Below are 24,124 nucleotides of genomic sequence, written 5' to 3'. Positions count from 1 at the left end.
AGGCTACCTGAACCTGAATGACATGTGGTGCAGCGGTCTAAGGCACTGCATCTCAGTGCAAGAGACATCACTACAGTCCCTTGTTCGAATCCAGGCTGTATCACATCCGGCTGTGATTGTGAGTCCCATAGGGCGGCACACAATTGGTCCGGGGTAGGCCGTAAATAAGAATTTGTTCTTAACTGACTTGCCTGGTTAAATAAAAAATCTATAGATTTTTTCTTTAAATGAGCTGTCCTCACGCTCTCTCCCAGCTTGGAAAGTTGAAGAAAACAAGTCTATTAATTAAAAATAATACAATCAGTCCACCCTCAAAACACTAGCTTACTAGGGATTGTTTCATTATGCAGTGTACTATCTATAGCAGGTGTTCCCAAACGCGCAATGCCGTCGGGGGTACGCCAAATAAAAATGTTCAAACATTTATATATATATATATATATAACGGTGCTATACATTTGGGTGAGTTTTTTTTCTCATCTGAGTAGCCTCGTTTCACTGCCAAAAATAAGATGAAACCATCTAGTGTTCAACAATATAACAACACAATGTCAAATACAGGTAGCCTAGTCAAATAATTAACATCCAGTCACATTAATGTGGCTCATGTTGGTATCTGTACTGATGGTGCAAAAGCCATGACAGGGAGACATAGTGGAGTGGTAACGCGCGTGCAAGCAGTTGCTCCCGAAGCCACTTGTGTACACTGCAGCATCCACCTAGAGGCTCTTGCTGCCAAGGGAATGCCTGACAGCTTGAAAGACGTTTTGGACAATACAGTGAAAATGGTTAACTGTGTTAAAGCAAGGCCCCTAAACTCTTGTGTATTTTCTGCACTATGCAATGATATGGGCAGCGACCATGTAATGCTTTTACAACATACAGAAAGAAGTGCGCTGGTTATCAAGGGGCAAAGTATTGACAAGTTCTTTGATTTGAGAGACGAGCTTAACATTTTCTTTACTGACCATCATTTTCACTTCAAATCAAATCAAAGTTTATTTGTCACGTGCGCCGAATACAACAGGTGCAGACCTTACAGTCAAATGCTTACTTACAAGCTCTAACCAATAGTGCAAAAAAAGGTATTAGGTGAACAATAGGTAAGTAAAGAAATTAAACAACAGTAAAAAGACAGGCTAAATACAGTAGCAAGGCTATAAAAGTAGCGAGGCTACATACAGACACCGGTTAGTCAGGCTGATTGAGGTAGTATGTACATGTAGATATGGTTAAAGTGACTATGCATATATGATGAACAGAGAGTAGCAGTAGCGTAAAGAGGGGTTGGCAGGTGGTGGGTGGTGGGTGGCGGGACACAATGCAGATAGCCCGGTTAGCCAATGTGCGGGAGCACTGGTTGGTTGGGCAAATTGAGGTAGTATGTACATATGTACATGAATGTATAGTTAAAGTGACTGCGCATATATGATAAACAAAGAGTAGCAGCAGCGTAAAAGAGGGGTTGGGGGGGGGGTGGGGGGCACAATGCAAATAGTCCGGGTAGCCATTTGATTACCTGTTCAGGAGTCTTATGGCTTGGGGGTAAAAACTGTTGAGAAGCCTTTTTTTCCTAGACTTGGCACTCCGGTACCGCTTGCCATGCGGTAGCAGAGAGAACAGTCTATGACCAGGATGGCTGGGGTCTTTGACAATTTTTAGGGCCTTCCTCTGACACTGCCTGGTGTAGAGGTCCTGGATGGCAGGCAGCTTAGCCCCAGTGATGTACTGGGCCGTACGCACTACCTTCTGTAGTGCCTTGCGGTCGGAGGCCAAGCAATTGCAGTACCAGGCAGTGATGCAACCAGTCAGGATGCTTTCGATGTTGCAGCTGTAGAACCTATTGAGGGTCTCAGGACCCATGTAAAATCTTTTTCGTTTCCTGAGGGGGAATAGGCTTTGTCGTGCCCTCTTCACGACTCTCTTGGTGTGTTGGACCGTTCTAGTTTGTGGTGATGAGCTTTGAGGGTACTATGGTGTTGAACGCTGAGCTGTAGTCAATGAATAGCATTCTCACATAAGTGTTCCTTTTGTCCAGGTGGGAAAGGGCAGTGTGTAGTGCAATATAGATTGCATCATCTGTGGATCTGTTTGGGCGGTATGCAAATTGGAGTGGGTCTAGGGTTTCTGGGATAGTGGTGTTGATGTGAACCATTACCAGCCTTTCAAAGCACTTCATGGCTACGGACGTGAGTGCTACGGGTCTGTAGTCATTTAGGCATGTTGCTTTAGTGTTCTTGGGCACAGGGACTATGGTGTTCTGCTTGAAACATGTTGGTATTACAGACTCAATCAGGGACATGTTGAAAATGTCAGTGAAGACACCTGCCAGTTGGTCAGCACATGCCCAGAGCACACATCCTGGTAATCCGTCTAGCCCCGCAGCCTTGTGTATGTTGACCTGTTTAAAGGTCTTACTCACGTCGGCTATGGAGAGCGTAATCACGCAGTCGTCCGGAACAGCTGATGCTCTCATGCATGCCTCAGTGTTGCTTGCTTCGAAGCGAGCATAGAATTGATTTAGCTCGTCTGGTAGGCTCGTGTCACTGTGCTTCCCTTTGTAGTCTGTAATAGTTTGCAAGCCCAGCCACATAAGACGAGCACCGGAGCCGGTGTAGTATGATTCAATCTTAGCCCTGTATTGACGTTTTGCCTGATTGATGGTTCATCGCAAGGCATTGCAGGATTTCTTGTAAACTTCCGGGTTAGAGTCCCGCACCTTGAAAGCGGCAGCTCTGTCATTTAGCTCAGTGCAAATGTTGCCTGTAATCCATGGCTTCTGGTTGGGATATGTACGTACAGTCACTGTGGGGACAACGTCCTTGATGCACTTATTGATAAAGCCAGTGACTGATGTGGTGTACTCCTCAATGCCATCGGAAGAATCCCGGAACATGTTCCAGTCTGTGATAGCAAAACAGTCTGATCGCTTGCATGATGACGAGTTTCTCACACGACTGGCCTATCTGGGTGATGTTTTTTCTTGCCTGAATGATCTGCATCTAGGATTACAGGGACTCTCCGCAACTATATTCAATGTGCGGGACAAAATTCAGGCTATGATTAAGAAGTTGGAGCTCTTCTCTGTCTGCATTAACAAGGACAACACACAGGTATTTCCATCATTGTATGATTTTTTCTGTGCAAATGAACTCAAGCTTACGGACAATGTCAAATGTGATATAGCGAAGCACCTGAGTGAGTTGGGTGCACAATTACGCAGGTACTTTCCCGAAACGGATGACACAAACAACTGGATTCCTTATCTCTTTCATACCTTGCCTCCAGTCCACTTACCGATATCTGAACAAGAGAGCCTCATCGAAATTGCAACAAGTGGTTCTGTGAAACTTTTATTTAATCAGAATCCACTGCCAGATTTCTGGATTGGGCTGCGCTCAGAATATCCTGCCTTGGCAAATCGCGCTGTTAAGGCACTAGTGCCCTTTGCAACCACGAACCTATGTGAGAGTGAATTCTTGGCCCTCACTAGCACTAAATACAGGCACAGACTGTGTGTGGAAAATGATTTAAGACTGAAACTCTCTCCAATACAACCCAACATTGCAGATTTATGTGCATCCTTTCAAGCACACACTTCTCATTAACCTGTGGTGAGTTATTCACAAATTTCGATGAACAAATAAGGTTATATATGTAACATGGTTAAATAAATAAATTATTGAGTATTATTATATTATTATTTGTGCCCTAGTCCTATAAGAGCTCTTTGTCACTTCCCACGAGCCGGGTTGACAAAAACTCACACTCATTCTTATGTTTAATAAATGTATTGTATAGTGTGTGTGTGTGGCAGACTTACAATGATGGCAAACAACAACATTTGAGAGTGTGCTGACCCTGGAGGGAGTAATCAGCTGGAGGTTGAATGTTTGAAGGGGTACGGGACTATAAAAAGTTTGGGAACCACTGATCTATAGCAATATACCGTATTTAGCTGCTTTTTATAAACATGAGGATATAAGTACAAGTCGTCTTGAGGATAAATTCAGCCACTATTTATTGAATAAATCAGCAGGTTTTGTCTGGCTAAGTGCCTACACGCAATATTTGAGGTAAATTAAAACAAATTAAATCCAACTTGAGCAACTCCCCTTGTCTCCAGAAGTCTTCCTGAAGTCCTCCTGTGCAAATGTTTTCAACACGACCTGTAGGTTCACCCAGTCAACATTTCCCTGTGGGGCCCAGATGTTGCTGCCCAAGCTGCTTTCTTAAGACTTCTTCGGGATCAGTGTCCCTTCCACGGGACGGTTGAGCAAGCGTAGGCTAATGCGATTAGCATGAGGTTGTAACAAGAAATTTCACAGGACATAGACATATCTGATATCGGCAGAAAGCTTAGATTCTTGTTAATCTAACTGCACATTCCAATTTACAGTAGCTATTACAGTGAAATAATACCATGGTATTGTTTGAGGAGAGTGCACAATTTTGAACATGAAAAGTTATTAATAAACAAATTAGGTACATTTTGAACATGAATACAATGGTTCATTGAATCAGTCTAAAACTGTGCACATACACTACTGCCAACTGTGGCCAAAATTTAAACTGCACCTGGGCTGTAATAATACATTATTGCCTTTCTCTTGCATTTCAAAGATGATGGTACAAAACAAATACAGAATAACGTTTTATTTGTATTATCTTTTACCAGATCTATTGTGTTATATTATCCTACATTCCTTTCACATTTCCACAAACTTTAAAGTGTTTCCTTTCAAATGGTATCAAGAATATGCATATCCTTGCTTCAGGGCCTGAGCTACAGGCAGTTAGATTTGGGTATGTCATTTTATGCAAAAATTGGAAAAAAGGGTGGATCCTTAAGAGGATGACAAAAGCATGGTTTTCTTTCAAATTAAAAAGTGTATTTATAGCACATCAAATTCACTACAGGAACTCCAATTAAAGGCATAGTTCAACCAAATTACACATTTACACATTGGTTCCCTTACCCTGTAAGCTGCCTTTTTGACAAGGTATGACAGCAATCTATGCTTTGATTTTATTTACCTGGCTGTTTCCAAATGCTAACTTTTCAGAATTTGTAGCACAATTTCAATGCAAGTCAATGATAAAAACGTTAGTATTTTTCTTGTTTCTTGTCCAAATAATCCTAAATCAATAATACAATTCCAAAAAATGTGCATGTCAACAGTCAAGTTTTCAAGATAGAGCATATTCAGTACAGCAGCGTTTCCTGGTCCTGGGGTGCACTTTTTAGTTTTTGCCTTAACACACACCCTTAATTCAACGAAACAACTCATCACCAAGCCGTTTAATTAAAAATGGTACTGGATGACCAAGTCGTTGTTCTTGAGAAATCAAATCATGCGTCTGGTTGCTTCGTCTATAGCATCATCACACTATTTGCTCTGTACTGAATGGGCTCTCTTAAAAATGTGACTACTAACATGTAAGGTTTTTGGGATTGTATTAACAGAGAACTAATAAACAAAATTCTAAAAGAGAGTTTGAGTAAAATATCCCTTTAATAGTACCTACCACCAGGGTTGGGGTCAATTACTTTTTAATTCAATCAATTTTGAAAGTAAACTGAAATTCAAATTCATTCTTTTTTTTATGTCATTGCCTCCTATGAGATGAAATTGGAAAATCAGTTTACTTCCTGAATTGAAACGGAATTGACCCCAACCCTGCCTACCACTCCATTCAGGAAAGCGGTGTCGAGTAACTTATGCTCGATCGCCTCCAAATTCTGGAAGTATTCATAGGGAAATCAGCCCCCTCGGGATGTGCTGCTGTCACTGTGTTACCATCTCGCTATCACATTAGGGTTCTCAGCATTGCGCCATGTATACATTGGGTCTCGTTCATGTCCTTGAGTATGGTCAGTACTCTTGAGATCATTGTTGGTCTCTCGTTAGTAGTGGTAGGGATTGGTCTCTCGTTCGGAGTGGTAGGGGTTACTCTCTCATTATGAGTGGTAGGGGGGCTTCATGTCCAAATCACCCTAAAGTATCTTAAATGCATTATCTATCTCAAGGATGGTCAACTGTCGGCCGCCCTTTTGTAGGCCCTCTAAGCACCCCCACACCATCACACCTCTTCCTCCATGCTTCACGGAGGGAACCACACATGTGGAGATCATCCGTTCACCTACTCTGCGTCTCACAAAGACACGGCGGATGGAACCAGAAATCTCACATTTGGACTCATCAGACCAAAGGACAGATTTCCACCGGTCTAATGTCCATTGCTTGTGTTTCTTGGCCCAAGCAAGTCTCTTCTTCTTATTGGTTTCCTTTAGAAGTGGTTTCTTTGCAGCAATTCAACTATGAAGGCCTGATTCACACAGTCTCCTCTGAACAGTTTATGTTGAGATGTGTCTTTTTCATGAACTCTGTGAAGCATTTAATTGGGCAGTAATTTCTGAGGCTGGTAGCTCAAATTAACTTATCCTCTACAGCAGAGGTAACTCTGGGTCTTCCTTTCCTGTGGCGGTCCTCACGAGAGATAATTTCGTTACAGCTCTTGATAGTTTTTGCGACTGCTCTTGAAGATCTTGAAATTTTCCGTATTGGCAGACCTTCATGTCTTAAAGTAATGATGGACTGTCGTTTCTCTTTGCTTATTTGAACTGTTCTTGCCATAATATGGACTGTCTTCTGTATACCACCCCTACCTTGTCATAACACAACTGATTGGCTCAAACGCATTCAGAAGGAAAGAAATTCCACAAATTAACTTTTAACCAGGCACACCTGTTAATTGAAAAGCATTCCAGGTGACTACTTCATGGAGCTGGTTGATAGAATGCCAAGAGTGTGCAAAGCTGTCATCAAGACAAAGGGTGGCTACTTTGAAGAATGTCAAATATAAAATATATTTTTATTTGTTTAATACTTTTTTGGTTACTATATGATTTCATATGTGTTATTTTATAGTTTTGATGTCTTCACTATTATTCTATAATGTAAAAAATAAAAAACAAAGAAAAACCCTGGAATTACTGGTACTGTATATTGAACAAAAATATAAACAGTACATGTAAAGTGTTGGTCCCATGTTTCATCAGCTGAAATAAAGTATCCCAGAAATGTTCCATATGCACAAAAAGCTTATTTCTCTCAAATTTTGTGCACAAATTTGTTTACATCCCTGTTAGTGAACATTTCTCCTTTGGTATTTGGTATTTGGTATTTAGTATTTTATTAGGATCCCCATTAGCTGTTGCAAAAGCAGCAGCTACTCTTCCTGGGGTACACACACAACATGTGAGATCCATAGATTAGGGACTAATGAATTTATTTCAATTGACTGATTTCCTTATATGAACTGTAACTCAGTAAAATTGTTTATATTTTATGTTTATATTTCTGTTCAGTATACATTGCCGGATGCATAAAAGATACATGTATCTACAGCGCATTCGGAAAGTATTCAGACCCATTCACTTTTTCCACATTTTGTTACTTTCAGCCTTATTCTACAAATGATTAAATAAATGTTGTTCCTGATCAATAAACACACAATACCCCATAATGACAAAGCGAAAACACTATTTTTATCCGCAAATCTATTACAAATAAAAAACAGAAATACCTTATTTACATAAGCATTCAGACCCTTTGCTATGAGACTCGGAATTGAGCTCGGGTGCACCCTGTTTCCATTGATCATCATTGAGATGTTTCTACAACTTGATTGGAATCCACCTGAAGTAAATTCAATTGATTGGACATGATTTGGAAAGGCACACACCTGTCTATGTAAGGCCCACAATTGACCGTGCATGTCAGAGCAAAAACCAAGCCATGAGGTTGAAGGAATTGTCCGTAGAGCTCCGAGACAGGATTTTGTCAAGGCACAGATCTGGGGAAGGTCTCCTAGAACACAGTGACCTCCATCATTCTTAAATGAAAGAAGTTTGGAACCACCAAGGCTCTTCCTAGAGCTAGCCGCTCAGCCAAACGGAGAAGGGCCTTGGTCGGGGAGGTGACCAAGAACCCGATGGTCACTCTGACAGAGCTCCAGAGTTCCTCTGTGGAGATGTGTGAAGTCTCTGAATGTCCTTGAATGGCCCAGGCAGAGCTCGGACTTGAACCTGATCGAACATCTCTGGAGAAACCTAAAAAAAAATTGTGCAGCAACACTCCCCATCCAACCTGGCAGAGATTGAGAGGATCTGCAGAGAAGAATGGGAGAAACTTCCCAAATACAGTTGTGCCAAGCTTGTAATATCATACCCAAGAAGAGTCAATGCTATAATTGCTGCGAAAGCTGCTTCAACAAAGTACTGAGTAAAGGGTCTGAATACTCATGTAAATGTAGTATTTCCATTTTTTATATGTAGTAAATTGGCAGAATTTTCCAAACCTGTTTTTGCTTTGTCATTATGGGGTATTGTGTGTCAATTGATGAGGGACATTTAAATATATATATATATATATATATATATATATATATATATATATATATATATATATATATATATATATATATATATATATATATTAGAATAAGGCTGTAATGTGGAAAAAGTCAAGGGGTCTGAATACTTTCCGAAGGCACTGTATATTTTGGGTTCTGATGGGTTTTGACAGTTGAACTAAGCTTGAGGCATTTATAAGTTCCATTCTTCTAGAATCAATGGTTACATATACTTAATTTATGACTCAAAAAATGAGCAACTGTAGATTGCCTCTTTATAACGTTCTAATCTAACATGTTGATTGTATATTTGTTTTATAGAACATTGAAATAGTTCTCACATTGATGACAAACTACAGAGAGTGTGTGCTGCTCGGCTGCTGTGTGCTATTTTGTTTTGAGGGAGGACAGTTATAAAAACTTCAGCTCTAATGACAGCGACAGGCAGGGCAGACATTGGGGATCTCAGTGATAAATGAATGAGAGATTAAGGCATAATTGATCTGCTGAACTGCTGAAGAGTGCTCTAGCCAGGCAGCCAGCCAGCCAGCCACAGGGACAGGAAGGTACAGAGTAGGGACAGGCAGGTACCGAGCAAGGACAGCACAGGGCTTATGTGTAACGACTTTCGTCTGGTGAAGGAGAAGAGGACCAAAATGCAGCGTGGTAAGTGTTCATCATATTTTAAATAAACTGAACACTAAACAAAATAACAACGAGGACAAAACAAAAACGAAACAGTTCTGCAAGGTGAACATACACTAAGACAGAAAATAAACACCCACAACCAAAATGGGGAAAACAGGCTACCTAGGTATTATTCTCAATCAGAGACAATGATCGACAGCTGCCTCTGATTGAGAACCATACCAGGCCAAACACAGAAATACAATAACATAGAAAAAAGAACATAGACTACCCACCCCAACTCACGCCCTGACCAACGTAACACAAAGACATAAAAAAGGAACTAAGGTCAGAACGTGACATTATGTGACAGCCTAAAGCCATCTATTGAGAGATGTCCAGTCAACACTGTGGCTAGAGTTCACTCCACTGACCTCACTGGGTCTCAATAAATAAGCCTGTGGATGACAGATATTGTACTAAACAGTAAAATAGGGCTTAGGACACAACCACAGTGTGAAAATGACAGCAAGGGTGTGAGTGGTGTCCCATGACCATGCTAAGGCTGCTATTGGGGTGAGCGAATTATGTCACCTGTTACAGATTGGGTATCATTTTTCCCCAATATACACAGATATCAGATTAGCATGTTGCTCAGGTATTTGGCCTCAGTATCAGAGAGGCAAGTTCAAGCTTCTCAGCTACAGTATATGAATTTGCTATGAAGTGTATGAATATTAGTACCTACTGTATGTGGATTATGATATGAAATATCGTGCCCTCTCTTCCCCCTTGTTCTATTCTCAGAGCCAGGCAGAGGCCCACTATAAGGGGAACCGGCACGCTCGGAGGGTAAAGGGCATCGAGACCTCCAAGACTCGCCCCAAGGAGGGTGACAAGCCGGCTGCTCCCCCCACTGCTTCCCCCTCTCCACCAGGCCCCTCACCATCCAGCCCAGACGCTGACGCCAGCAAACAGGGTGTGTGTGCTCTATATCGTACACGCATGCACATGTGTGCATGTGTGTGCGTGTGTATGTTTGTGTGTGCGTGTGTACATGTGCCTGTCTGTCTGTGTGTGAACCCACCCAGAGACATAACCTAAACACACACACAGATGTTTCAGTCAGGGACAGCTGTTTAGTCAGAAGTCGGGCGTGAAACAGAATAGAGTGTTACAGGTGGATGTCTGCTAAGAGACGCTGACAAGGATCAGGTTCCCAGGCATCATTCCTTCAATTTGCAGGCCAGATGACCCTGTGCTACACACAGTGGTTAACCTACAGTAACATTAAAAGTACTGTGCTGTACTACTGACCTTCTTTTCACTCTCTCCAACCTGAATAACCTGACATGACCCATGTGTCCCCCCCTACCCTGACTCACTCCAGATGGGGGAGACAGATGTGTGGCCCCCTGGGGCAGAGTTTTGACCCAGTAGGGTCAGACAAACTACTATACTGGTGCTGCAGTAGCAGGACCACCATTATCGTCCTCATCATATTATTATCTGGTGTGATCTACATAATATGGTTGAAAACGTTCCATTTACTATTACTATCTGTTCTGTTCACAGGTGATTCCCAGCCCCACCCACATTCAAACAGCTCACCCATGACACCCAGCCCCATCCCCATGTCTGTGCCAGACACCCCAGACACCCCTATGCAGCTCCCTGTGTGCCCACTCCTGCCCCCTCTGAGTACGCCCATGTCTACCACCTCCACCCCCTCCCCGGCCCTTGGTCCCCCCCAGGTGGACACCCCCATGGTGGGCCCCCCTGACACAGTGTCCCCAGCCCCCAGCCCCTCTTCAGGGGAGTCTGAGGAGGACAAAGCCAAGAAGCTGCTCTACTGCTCACTGTGCAAAGTGGCCGTCAACTCCCTCTCTCAGCTAGAGGCGCACAATAAAGGTAAGGCTCATTCCATCAAGAGAACTGATAACGCAATGTATAATAAAGTGTTGTCATTGAGAGTTCTGGCCTAGATAGATATTGCCATCTCGAAGGGAAAACTGTTTCCTATTGTGAAACAGATTATCCCGACAGTATTCCTGTAGGAAATTCTATATTTTCAGCAAGCTCAAATTTAGCCACACAAAGTGATACTTGAGCGTTTACAAACACAAAATTTTATGTGTCTTCTAAACACCATAATCTCTGATATTGCCTCATAAAACTGCCAGTTTACCAGAATATGGCTGTTATGTTTAAGGATGAACAGTTCATAAAACTTTATGTATACAGAGTCAAATAACTAGTTACACATGTAGTCATTTGGGCTTTTCCTATGTTATGTAAACACACTGGGGAGATTCTACATTTGTAGAAGTGTGAGCCCAGCTAACAATTCTAGGGAGAGAGAACACTTTTATAATGTTACCTGTAATGTTCAGTTGGTAGAGCACGGTGCTTGCAATGCCAGGGTTGTGGGTTCGATTCCCGAGGGGAATCAGTATGAAAATGTATGCACTCACTACTGTAAGTCGCTCTGGATAAGAGCGTATGTAAAAATGTAATTTTCCCTTAGTGCGTGTCCAGTTTCCTGTTAGTTAGACCATTCTAGCATTCTGAAAACATTTTTAGCATGTTTTTGTGAACAACGTCAAGCAGAACTTATCTAGAACACAGTTAAAAGGTTCTCAGATTATACAATATTAATGTTATAGACCCTTTTCATGGGAATGTTTCAAGAACATTCCTATTTCCAGTTTTCTTAGGGTTAGGAGAATATTCCATCAATGTCACATCAAACATGCACAGGGGCCCAGGTTTGCAGTGCAGACAGAAGTTGGCTTCACCTTCTTTCTTTCGCATGTCACACTTCTGCCGCATGGCGGCAACTGTGGGGGTGAACAACTCCTTGCGTGTCACAGGGGCATACAGGAGGTCAGCTTTTTCTTTGCCTTTAAGCTAGACAAGTCAAAGTGCCCTTTCTCCCACCACCACTAGGCTCCTGGCGCGACCACAGCCTTGGATGACATTACGTGAGGCCCGTAGGTTTAAATCCATAATCATGCATAGTACTGTATCTCATCCCAACCGTCCTGATTTAGGGTTCCCGAATTCAGTTGCTTCCTCCCATCCTCCAGTAACTTTGCCTGGTAAGCCAACAATAAAGTGGTCATGTTAAGTGCTGTGATTGTTAAGGCCGAGGCTTTGTACTTCTTATGGAAAATGGTGTCAGAAAAACGTTCAGTCCAGGGAGGTAAGTGCCCGTACTGCTAGCAGCGCCTCGTGTGGGGTGGAGATTGTCAGCCAGTGACGGCTCCACCATGAGAAGGTTAAAAAAAACAGATTCTTCCAGATTGTCATTGCTCGGGAAGCCCCTAGCCAGGATATTGCTGGTAAGGGGCTTATCCCATTATCTCTCTGAGGCCATCTGGGACTGTGGGAAGGAGCTGCTTAGAGGGGGATATGCGGGATGGGAGTCTTTTCCCATCATATAAGCCCCGCAAGGGAGCTTGCCAGTCTATTTCAAGTCTGGCCACGGCTCGCTTGCAAACGTTGGGGAGGCCATACTCCAAAAGGAATTCATCAGCTCCCCCATCTTGGGGGCGGGATCTTGGGTGTTGAGAGGGGGAAGAGCCCGTTCATCTCCGTCTCAAAGTCGAGGAGACCCATGAAATTAATCCCATTGTCGTCCTCGTCATCCCCTAGTTCATATTCCCCCAACGCTCTGTCGTCAGACAGTGAGGGGAGGGAATCGAGGCTATCCATAACCTCGCCCCAGCTGGGGTCAGTAGTGGGGGTTGAGCCACTTGTTGTAAAAACAACGTGTAAGCTCTGGCCTTCAGTTAGGCGTCAGCTAGCTAGTAGAGACTACAGCTAGCTGGGATGTGTGGGAACACTACAGCCGTGAGGATAGTGGTGTGTCAGCTAGCTAGCAGCTACACCTGCTAAGGCAAGCTGTAGCTAGCCCCGTGTGGCAGTTAGACTTTGGATAGGTGTTTTTCTAGTTAATACGAACAGGTAAGTGTAGGTTTGAACTAGATGAGAGAAAAGTGATAGCAATAGTACTGTGTTGCAGGTTGTAATGTTGGTGTGATTGGCAGCCCTTGTAGCAAGTTACCCAGGTTAGCTTAAGCGTTGGGACGAGAGCTAGCCCTTTGTTAGGGTGGTTAGCTTGCTTTGCAGCTAGTTGGACAGGTTAGCTTAAGGCTTGTGGTGGGAACAAGCCCTTAGTGTGGTTAGCTAGCTTTGCAACTAGTTAGCCAATTTGGCTAAAAGCTTACAGTGTGTGCTAATTTAGGCAGCCGAAGCCTTGTGGCGAGGGCTAACCGAGCCTCGATAACTAGCCATGTGGAGCTAGCTAGGCGGAGACTGACAAGTAGAAAATGAATTCTACTCGAAACGAAAACCTTTCGGTCGGTACTCAACTATCAACAGGAGCTGAAATTCTACGTTTGGCAGTGTAAACCTCACGTTCTGAGAACAGTTAAGTAGGAAACCAGGAATTTAGTCAAGCTGAAGAGAGCTTATTGTGACTGCAATCACTTCCGCAAGGAAGAGTGGCGAGAATGACCAATTGGCGGGCGGTGGCTCCCTTTATGGAAGAGAGGGGCTCATCTCATTCACCACTTGACCTGTCTGTCTCCAACAGATGGTGTGTGATTGGTTAATTCGAGCCTGTGGACAGGCCCAGGCATATCCCAAAGTGAGACATCAAAATTAGTTTTTTTTTTTTTTTACCAGGTAAGTTGACTGAGAACACGTTCTCATTTGCAGCAACGACCTGGGGAATAGTTACAGGGGAGAGGAGGGGGATGAATGAGCCAATTGTAAACTGGGGATTATTAGGTGACCATGATGGTTTGAGGGCCAGATTGGGAATTTAGCCAGGACACCGGGGTTAACACCCCTACGATAAGTGCCATGGGATCTTTAATGACCTCAGAGAGTCAGGACACCCGTTTAACGTCCCATCCGAAAGACAGCACCCTACACAGGGCAGTGTCCCCAATCACTGCCCTGGGGAATTGGGATATTATTTTTTTTTTAGACCAGAGGAAAGAGTGCCTCCTACTGGCCCTCCAACACCACTTCCAGCAGCATCTGGTCTCCCATCCAGGGACTGACCAGGACCAACCCTGCTTAGCTTCAGAAGCAAGCCAGCAGTGGTATGCAGGGTGGTATGCTGCTGACGACATATAACCATGTGCTGGTGATGGGTGTATACTCTATATATACAGAAGTATGTGGACACCCCTTCAAATGAGTTGATTCAGCTATTTCAGCCATACCCGTTGCTGACAGGTGTATAACATCGAGCATGCAGTCAGACCAACATTGGCAGTAGAATGGCTTGTACTGAAGAGCTCGGTAACTTTCAATGTAGCACCATCATAGGATGCCACCTTTCCAACAAGTCAGTTCGTAAAATTTCTGCCCTGCTAGAGCTGCCCCGGTCAACTGTAAGTGCTGTTATTGTGAAGTGAAAAAGGCTAGGAGCAACAACGGCTCAGCCGCAAAGTGGTAGGCCACACAAGCTCATAAATCGGGACAGCCGAGCACTGAACTGTGCAACGAGTAAAAAATCACCTGTCCTCGGTTGTAACACTCACTATCAGCTTCCAAACTGCCTCTGGAAACAACGTCAGCACAATAACTGTTTGTCGGCAGCTTCATGAAATGGGTTTCCATGGCGGAGCAGCCACACACAAGCCTAAGATCACCATGCGCAATGCCAAGTGTCGGCTGGAGTGGTGTAAAGCTCGCCGCCATTGGACTCTGGAGCAGTGGAAACGTGTTCTCTGGAGTGATGAATCACGCTTCACCATCTGGCAATCCGATGGACAAATCTGGGTTTGGCGGATGCCAGGAGAACGCTACCTGCCCCAATGCATAGTGCCAACTGTAAAGTTTGGTGGAGGAGAAATAATGGTCTAGGGCTTTTTTCATGTTTCGAGCTAGGCCCCTTAGTTCGAGTGAAGGGAAATCTTTATGCTACATCATACAATGACATGACATTCTAGACTAATCTGTGCTTCCAATTTTGGGGAAACAGTTTGAGGAAGGCCCTTTCCTGTTTCAGCATGACTGTGCACAAAGTGAGGTCCATACAGAAACGGTTTGTCGAGATTGGTGTGGTAGAACTTGACTCGCCTGCACAGAGCCCTGATCTCAACCCCATTGAACACCTTTGGGATGAATTGGAACGCTGACTACGAGCCAGACCTAATTGCCCAACCTCACTAATGCTGTTGTGTCTGAATGGATGTAAGTCCCGCCGCAATCTTCCAACATCTAGTGGAAAGCCTTCCCAGAAGAGTGGAGGATGTTATAGCAGCAAAGAGGGGACCAACTCCAAATTAATGCCCATGATTTTGGAATGAGATGTTCGACGAGCAGGTGTCCACATACTTTTGGTCTTGTCGTGTACATCAGGAAAGAAACAGTATAGCAGAGGGGAGGATGAAGAGAGAAAAGGAGAGTAGAATTGGGTGAGAAGAAGTATTTAACTGGACTGAGAAAGAAGAGATGTTTATTTTTTTTTAAAGACATAAGGGGCTGAATGTGAAATCACAGTGAACAATAGAAATGAGGGGAATGGTTTTGTGCTACATGACCAGATAGAATAGAGGAGGATATAGGCTACCAAAACTGCTGAATAATCCTGAACATATTTGGCTGTGTCACTACAGCTCTCTAGTGGCGAGTCAATGTCACCACACTTTCTGACTCATTATACTTCGGCCTTTTTATGGCCAATTACAATGTGATCTTGTTCACCACACACTTCCGCCCCAAATAACCTGGGGACTAGGTTAATTACAATGATAGCCACAGACAAATGATGGTTTAAGGAACTTACAAATACAAATACGCGACCTTAAAAAGAACACACAAAAAATAACTACATTCTCACCTGGCTGCTGGGTGACCTAGTGCGGCTGAACGCTCCTGTCCTTTGTCGGCAGGTGTGAAATCTCATTTTTAGCAAAAATAGTTAAATAGTTCAAAGGTCAGGGTAGATTATTCCATATTACAATCATTCAGTCCCCTAATTTCTTAATAGTACGAAAAATACATAAAATATCAACGTTTTGATATTAACAAGAACATCATGAAATGTGTGCCTGAATTAGACTACTCTCCGATGGCATCTATAGGATATTAACTTACAAAATGTACAAATAAAGCACTCTCTCCATGGGTGACAGGTACCAAACACAAAACCATCCTGGAGGCAAGGAGTGGGCTGGGCCCCATCAAGGCGTACCCTCGACTGGGCCCTAACCCCAGCCCTGAGCAGGCAGGGGGGCTGCCCTCGGACCCCAACACTCAGGAACGCACCTTCCACTGTGAGATCTGCAACGTGAGGGTGAATTCTGAGCTGCAGCTCAAACAGGTGAGTGAGTGACCACCATGACCACTGCTCCAGAGGGAAGTTTTCCTTAGGTACAGATCTAGGATCAGCTTCCCCTCCCCTCCCCAAATCCTAACCTTAACCATTAGTGGAGAAAATGCTAAACTAGTCAGTCTCTAGAGGGAACTTTACTCTACACCTATACTTTTCATCTTCTCTTGTTCTCCAGCATATATCCAGTCGAAGGCATCGGGATGGAGTTGCTGGGAAGCCAAATCCCCTCCTCAGCCGGCACAAGAAGCGCACAGACTTTGTGGTAATGATCCAACTCTTTTTGCAATACTTTCAATGCCTTTAATCATTAATTGATCATTAAGTAATTTAGCTCTGGATTGCCAAATAGACAGCATACCCTTTCTCTGCCTCTTCTTTATGATTTCTCATTCTGACCTTTACACTGTTTCTCTCTCTGGATCTCACAGTCTTCCTTGACCTTCTCAAAGGACCTTCCAAAAACTCTGGGCCACGGACTGTTGCCCAGCCCCCTGGCTGTTGCTGCGGCGATGGCAGCCGCTGCCTCCTCCAATCAGCTGGCTCAGCTGCGTGCCCCTGGTCCCATTTCTCACCCTCAGAACTACCACCCCCACCACCACCTCCTACAGAGTACACTACAGGGCACGCACCTCAGCCTCTTACGGCCCGCCCCTGGGCCTATGCGCACCACCCATGGGCCAATCCTCTTCTCCCCTTATTGACGGTGGTGGGACGGGGGCCAATCAGGAAGAAGCACACTGTGAAGTAAACAGGGAAAACCTCTTGATAGATAATCAACAGATGTTAAAACGGAAACATTTGATGGAGGAAAGACTATGCCTGTCCCTCTCCACCTTTCTTCATTCGACAACTTCCAAAGCAAAGGATTGACGGCTTGCAGTCGTTTTAAAGAGGAAGGTTGCATGACAGAGTCAGATGGACTTTCTGTACATGCTCTCCCTCCTTCAATCCTCCTCCCACATTTAGTTGACTCTGAGATACGTATAGCAAAAAAAAAAAGTATAGGTCAAACTATACAAACTATGGCTGACTCAGTAAACTGAGCTCTGTTCTGTTTCCTCCACATCTCTGTAGTTTTGGTTCAGTGCTCACCCACCCAAAGCCACCTGCTATAGAAGTTCCATAAAATAAATCAAAAGCACACTAGGTTAGACACAGTAGCTGCCTCTGCTCTTAGTAATATTTCATCATTCATAGTACAGTAGAACCAATAGTGCATTACTGCAAACCCCTGTTGGGGTGTTCAATAATCAAAGTGCAGTACCTACCTACCCCACTCTGTAGTTCCAGGTTCTAGATTAGGTGCCTGCTCTGCAGATCAAGGCACAAGGTACATTGTACTGTATGTTTCCAGGTACTAGATATATGTTCTAGTCTTGTGGATGATAGATGTTAGTCTATATATCCTCTGTTGTCAGATCAGGTGAGAGAGAGGAGGCAAGGTAGGAAGGAAGGAAGGAAGAGAGAGAGAGAGAGAGAGAGAGAGAGAGAGAGAGAGAGAGAGAGAGAGAGAGAGAGAGAGAGAGAGAGAGAGAGAGAGAGAGAGAGAGAGAGAGAGAGAGAAAGAGGGCTTCTAAACCCCACTGTGACTCAATGGAGAAATGTGTAGTGAATGCATCAAGATAGAGGGAAATGTTTTTAAGAAATCACAATAAGAAATTTGAATAATGAATGCAGTTAAAATGATGGACTTAAACCATTTAACTGTTGTTTTCCTAGCAGACCTCCACTTTCAGTCGTATTGTCTGTAAGAAGACAGAGGGAAAGGGAAAGTGAGACATTGCTATGTGCCTGAATCAAATCACATCCAATTTGATTTGTCACATGCGCCGAATACAACTTGTGTAGACTTTACCGTGAAATGCTTGCGTACGAGCCCTTCCCAACAATGCAGAGTTTAAAAATAAAATAGTAACACAAGAAGAATAAAAATACACAAGAATTAATGCAGTAAGTACCAGATCAATATGCAGAGGTACGAGGTATTTGAGGTAGATACAGTGCATTCGGAAAGCATTCAGACCCCCATCACTTTTTCCACATGTTGTTACATTACGGCCTTATTCTAAAATTGATCAAATAAAAAAATCCTCATCAATATACATAAAATACTCCATAATGAAAAAGCAAAAAATGTTTTTTAGAAATTTCTGCAATTGTATTACAAATAAAAAACTGAAATACCTTATTTACAGTTGAAGTCGGAAGTTTACATACACCCTAGCCAAATACATTTAAACTCAGTTTTTCACAATTCCTGATATTTAATCCTAGTAAAAAGTCCCTGTCTTAGGTCAGTTAGGATCACCACTTAATTTTAAGAATGTGAAATGTCAGAATAATAGTAGAGAGAATGATTTATTTCAGCATTTATTTCTTTCATCACATCCTCAGTGGGTCAGAAGTTTACATACACTCAATTAGTATTTGGTAGCACTGCCTTTAAATTGTTTAACTTGGGTCAAATTTTTCAGGTAGCCTTCCATAAGCTTCCCACAATAAGTTGGGTGAATTCTGGCCCATTCCTCCTGACAGAGTTGGTGTAACTAAGACAGGTTTGTAGGCCTCCTTGCTCGCACACGCTTTTTCAGTTCTGCCCACAAATTTTCTTTCGGATTGAGGTCAGGGCTTTGTGATGGACACTCCAATACCTTGACTTTGTTGTCCTTAAGCCATTTTGACAAAACTTTGGAAGTATGCTTGGGGTCATTGTCCATTTGGAAGACTCATTTGTGACCAAGCTTTAGCTTCCTGACTGATGTCTTGAGATGTTGCTTCAATATAACCACATCATTTTACTTCCTCATGATGCCATCTATTTTGTGAAGTGTACCAGTCCCTCCTGCAGCAAAGCACCCCCACAACATAATGCTGCAACCCCCGTGCTTAACGGTTGGGATGGTGTTCTTCGGCTTGCAAGCTCCCCCTTTTTCCTCCAAACATAACGATGATCATTATGGCCAAACCGTTCTATTTTTGTTTCATCAGACCAGAGGACATTTCTCCAAAAAGTACGATCTTTGTCCCCATGTGCAGCTGCAAATCGTAGTCTGGCTTTTTTTATGGCGGTTTTGGAGCAGTGGCTTCTTCCTTGCTGAGCGGCCTTTCAGGTTATGTCGATATAGGACTCCTTTTTCAAGCTGTTCAAAGGCACAGTCAACTTAGTTTACAGTCGTGGCCAAAAGTTTTGAGAATGACACAAACATTACTTTCCACAAAGTTTGCTGCTTCAGTGTCTTTAGATATTTTTGTCAGATGTTACTATGGAATACTGAAGTATAATTACAAGCATTTTATACGTGTCAAAGGCTTTTATTGACAATTACATGAAGTTGATGCAAAGAGTCAATATTTTCAGGGTTGACCCTTCTTTTTCAAGACCTCTGCAATCTGCAATGGCATGCTGTCAATTAACTTCTGGGCCACATCCTGACTGATGGCAGCCCAGTATTTCATAATCAATGCTTGGAGTTTGTCAGAATTTGTGCTCCATTATGCTGGAAAAGGCATTGTTCGTCAAACTGTTTCTGGATGGTTGGGAGAAGTTGCTCTCAGAGGATGTGTTGGTACCATTCTTTATTCATGACTGTGTTCTTAGGCAAAATTGTGAGTGAGCCCACTCCCTTGGCTGAGAAGCAACCCCACACATGAATGGTCTCAGGATGCTTTACTGTTGGCATGACACAGGACTGATGGTAACGCTCACCTTGTCTTCTCCGGACAAGCTTTTTTCCGGATGCCCCAAACAATCGGAAAGGGGATTTATCAGAGAAAATGATTCAGCAGTCCAATCCCTGTACCTTTTGCAGAATATCAGTCTGTCCCTGATGTTTTTCCTGGAGAGAAGTGGCTTCTTTGCTGCCCTTCTTGACACCAGGCCATCCTCCAAAAGTCTTTGCCTCACTGTGCATGCAGATGCACTCACACCTGCCTGCTGCCATTCCTGAGCAAGATCTGTACTGGTGGTGCCCCGATCCCGCAGCTGAATCAACTTTAGGAGACGGTCTTCACAACAATTGAACCGCTCTCCTTGAAGTTCTTCAATATCCTTGCCTGTGAAGCCCTTTTTGTGCAAAGCAATGATGACGGCACGTGTTTCCTTGCAGGTAACCATGGTTGACAGAGGAAGAACAATGATTCCAAGCACCACCCTCCTTTTGAAGCTTCCAGTCTGTTATTCGAATTCAATCAGCATGACATAGGGATCTCCAGCCTTGTCCTTGTCAACACTCACACCTGTGTTAACGAGAGAATCACTGACATGATGCCAACTGGTCCTTTTGTGGCAGGGCTGAAATGCAGTGGAAAAGTTTGGGGGGGGATTCAGTTCATTTGCATGGCAAAGAGGGACTTTGCAATTAATTGCAATTCATCTAATCACTATTTATAACATTCTGGAGTATATGCAAATTGCCATCATACAAACTGAGGCAACAGACTTTGTGAAAATGTATATTTGTGTCATTCTCAAAACTTTTGGCCACGACTGTATGTAACCTTCTGACCCACTGGAATTGTGATACAGTGAATGATAAGTGAAATAATCTGTCTGTAAGCAATTGTTAGAAAAATTACTTATGTCATGCACAAAGTAGATGTCCTACAAATTATAATTTGTTAACAAGAAATTTGTGGAGTGGTTGAAAACAAGTTTTAATGACTCCAACCTAAGTGTTTGTAAACTTCCGACTTCAACTGTACATAAGCATTCAGACCCTATGCTATGAGACTCGGAATTGAGCTCAGGTGCATCTTGTTTCCATTGATCATCCTTGAGATGTTTCTACAAGGTGATTTGAGTCCAGATGTGGTAAATTCAATTGATTAGACATGATTTGGAAAGGCACCCACCTGTCGATATAAGGTCCTACAGTTGACAGTTGACAGGAATTGTCCGTAAAGTGCCGAGACAGGATTATGTCAAGGCACAGATCTGGGGAAGGGTAACAAAACATTTATGCAGCATTGAAGGTCTCCAAGAACACAGTGGCCTCCATCATTCTTAATTGGAAAAAGTTTGGAACCACCAAGACTCTTCCTAGAGCTGGCCACCCCAGGCGCATGCACGCTGACACGGTCGCCATGTGTACGGTGTTTCCTCCGACACATTGGTGTGGCTGGCTTCCAGGTTAAGCGGGCATTGTGTCAAGAGGCAGTGCGGCTTGGTTGGGTCGTGTTTCGGAGGACGCATGGCTCTCGACCTTCTCCTCTCCCGTATCCGTACGGGAGTTGCAGAGATGAGACAAGACTGTAACTACCAATTTGATACCATGAAATTGGGGGGGGGGGGGGGGGGGTAAAAGTAAACAAATATATATTTTTAAACGATTTTAAAAAGAACTGTCCGCCCGGCCAAACTGAGCAATCTGGCGGAAAAAGTCCTTGGTCAAGGAGGTAACCAAGATCCCGTAAAAGCCTGTTTTTGCTTTGACATTATGGGGTATTGTCTGTAGAAAAAAAACGATTTAATCCATTTTAGAATAAGCCTGTAACGTAACAAAATGTGGAAAAAGCCAAGGGGTCTGAATACTTTCCGAATGCACTGTATGTACATGAAGGCAGGCTATAGTGACTAGGCATGAGGATAGATAATAGTAAGAGTAAAATAAAGAACAGAGTATCAGCAGCAAGTTATGAGTCTAAACTTTGTGAGTGTGCGTGTGTTTGTGTTGTGTGTATGTAGTGTATGCGAATGTATGTGAGTCCCTCTTAAGAGACTGGCCAATTTGGAACTGTTACAAGGAGTCAATTGGTTCGTTTGAGCATTCCTCCAGTTTCTGCCCTTATCTTATTAATTTGTATGGCTGTTGTCTAATTATTGTGTCTGTGTGTGTCTTTCTGTGATTGTGCGTGTGTGTATTCTGGATATAGATAGAGACCGATGAAGGGCATTATGCCTCAATGGTGACCACTTTCATTCAAACTGGAAGCGACTTAACGAGACTGCTAATTTCTGAACCTTTACTGGAAACTTTAGGATGACTGCACATTCCCAACACAGTGTGGTATGTGTGTCTTAAATTCATTGTTTCTACACTGTGAACAACAGGGGAAGCCTTAGAGATATCTGATGGCGGCAGGCTCTTCCACTGAGAACACAAGGGAAGTGGGATTTCCCTTCCCGGGATGCTTGCTGACCTCCAATATTTTGTCAGCTGAGTGTGGCATGAGTGAGAGACACTGTAATGGAAGATGTTTTGAAGTTAAAAATTATGTCAAAGGGGTTCCAATTAACAGAGGGGAAATGAATAAGGACCATGAACCTGTGTCTGTTTTTCTCTCATATGCTTATCACAAGCATTGATGTATAGTAGTATAGTAGTATAATATGCAATATTAGCTCCAGAGTATTGCAATTAATGATATATTTTCACTTTAAAAGGAGACTGTTGTCCTGCTCTGCCTCATGTGTCCGTATTCTGTACCTAACCTCACCCTAACCCATACAAATGAGCAGGCTTGGGTTGGAGCCTGGTGTCACTGTAAAGTCACCAAACTGTTTCTCATACAGTATCAGAAGGGTAAAGTACTGGGAAATTGTAGCAATACTTACAGCACTCCTGCTAACGACTCTTGTTTACTGCAATAAATAAATGATATGTGTATAAATATATTAAATGTTATTTAGGAGAACTGTATTGAATCATTATTGTAAATGTAGATTGTTTTATCGATGTGAGCAAAAGAGCTTCCTTATTGTAAAAAAAAAAAAACGTGTAGATTAATAAATTATTACAAAATGACTGGGGTGGTGATGCTGTACAGTATGTTCATAGAAATGCTATTGTATACTGATTGTTATTATGTCTGACCAGGGCAGAGTGAGCTTTGACTCCAAATTAATTTTAACAAAATGAGATATATAGTAGCAAACTGACACAGAGATTCTGTGCTGTGAAAACTCGGAACAGACCATAATTGAGTAACAGATCCGTCATGGAACAGAAAACACACCGCTATGCAGCACGTATGATGTCACTGGGGTTCACTAATGATAAGATTAGAGGAAGCTCACGAGCTTAAAAAGAGAAGGAACCAGTTGAGTGACAGATAAACTATGAAAAGACTGTGTGACAGAACAACCACGACACATAGAAGAACCAAAGAACAAGATAACGCACAGAGAGACAAAGACTCCATGACAAACTTCAGAACTGAGGTGAGAAATAAACTTCAGGATCAGTAACCACCCAAGTTTTATTCTGTTATTTCTGCTGATACTCTGTTTGATTGTAATATTCCTGTGTTAAGAGCACTACCTGTGGGAGTTAATGCTCTCAGTTTCAGAGCAACTTCTGTAATGTGAGTTAATGATTCACCACAGAGAAAGATCTATAAATTTAAATGTACTTTCTTGTACTCTTGTATACAGTTGACATCTAACAGAACTGTCTGACATGTACATTTCTATTATGGTTTAAACTGTTCGTTTCAAGGAATGAAAATGTATGGTTATTCCGTCAAAGGCAGCACAATATAATATTAAGTCTGCTGTACAATCCTAGTGTTAGATGAAAAAAGAAACTGGTAAAAACAGGTTGGAAGCCCAAAAGGGCTTACATGAAAACCACACCACAAATATAAGTACAAATAATACAGCAACCAGGGTCCATTGAAACTGAGGGGGCCTTATTGGGCAGGAGGAAGAATAAAGAATTGTATTTTTGGCTGTGATCTGATATGAACAGAAAGTCAAACGACATAAATTAATTTACTGGA

At 42.9% G+C, this 24,124-nt stretch overlaps 1 protein-coding gene across 2 annotated transcripts in view; it reads left to right on the top strand.

The window, feature by feature from the left end:
• The window catches only part of LOC129848224 (zinc finger protein 385A-like), a 96,050-nt gene extending 72,902 nt beyond the window's left edge, over positions 1–23,148 (top strand). For both annotated transcript variants that reach the window (XM_055915642.1, XM_055915643.1), the window contains exons 4-8: positions 9,853–10,024; positions 10,621–10,956; positions 16,206–16,393; positions 16,581–16,667; positions 16,834–23,148. In XM_055915642.1, coding sequence (XP_055771617.1) covers positions 9,853–10,024; positions 10,621–10,956; positions 16,206–16,393; positions 16,581–16,667; positions 16,834–17,106 — 1,056 coding nt within the window. In that variant the 3' untranslated portion in view covers positions 17,107–23,148. The remainder of the gene's footprint in view (positions 1–9,852; positions 10,025–10,620; positions 10,957–16,205; positions 16,394–16,580; positions 16,668–16,833) is intronic.
• The last annotated feature ends 976 nt before the right edge of the window (positions 23,149–24,124 follow it).

This window comes from Salvelinus fontinalis, chromosome 3 (assembly GCF_029448725.1).
Source record: "Salvelinus fontinalis isolate EN_2023a chromosome 3, ASM2944872v1, whole genome shotgun sequence".
Taxonomy (NCBI): Eukaryota; Metazoa; Chordata; class Actinopteri; order Salmoniformes; family Salmonidae; genus Salvelinus; species Salvelinus fontinalis.
Note: the sequence above shows the minus strand (reverse complement) of the source record. Positions and strands in the feature narration are given on the sequence as shown.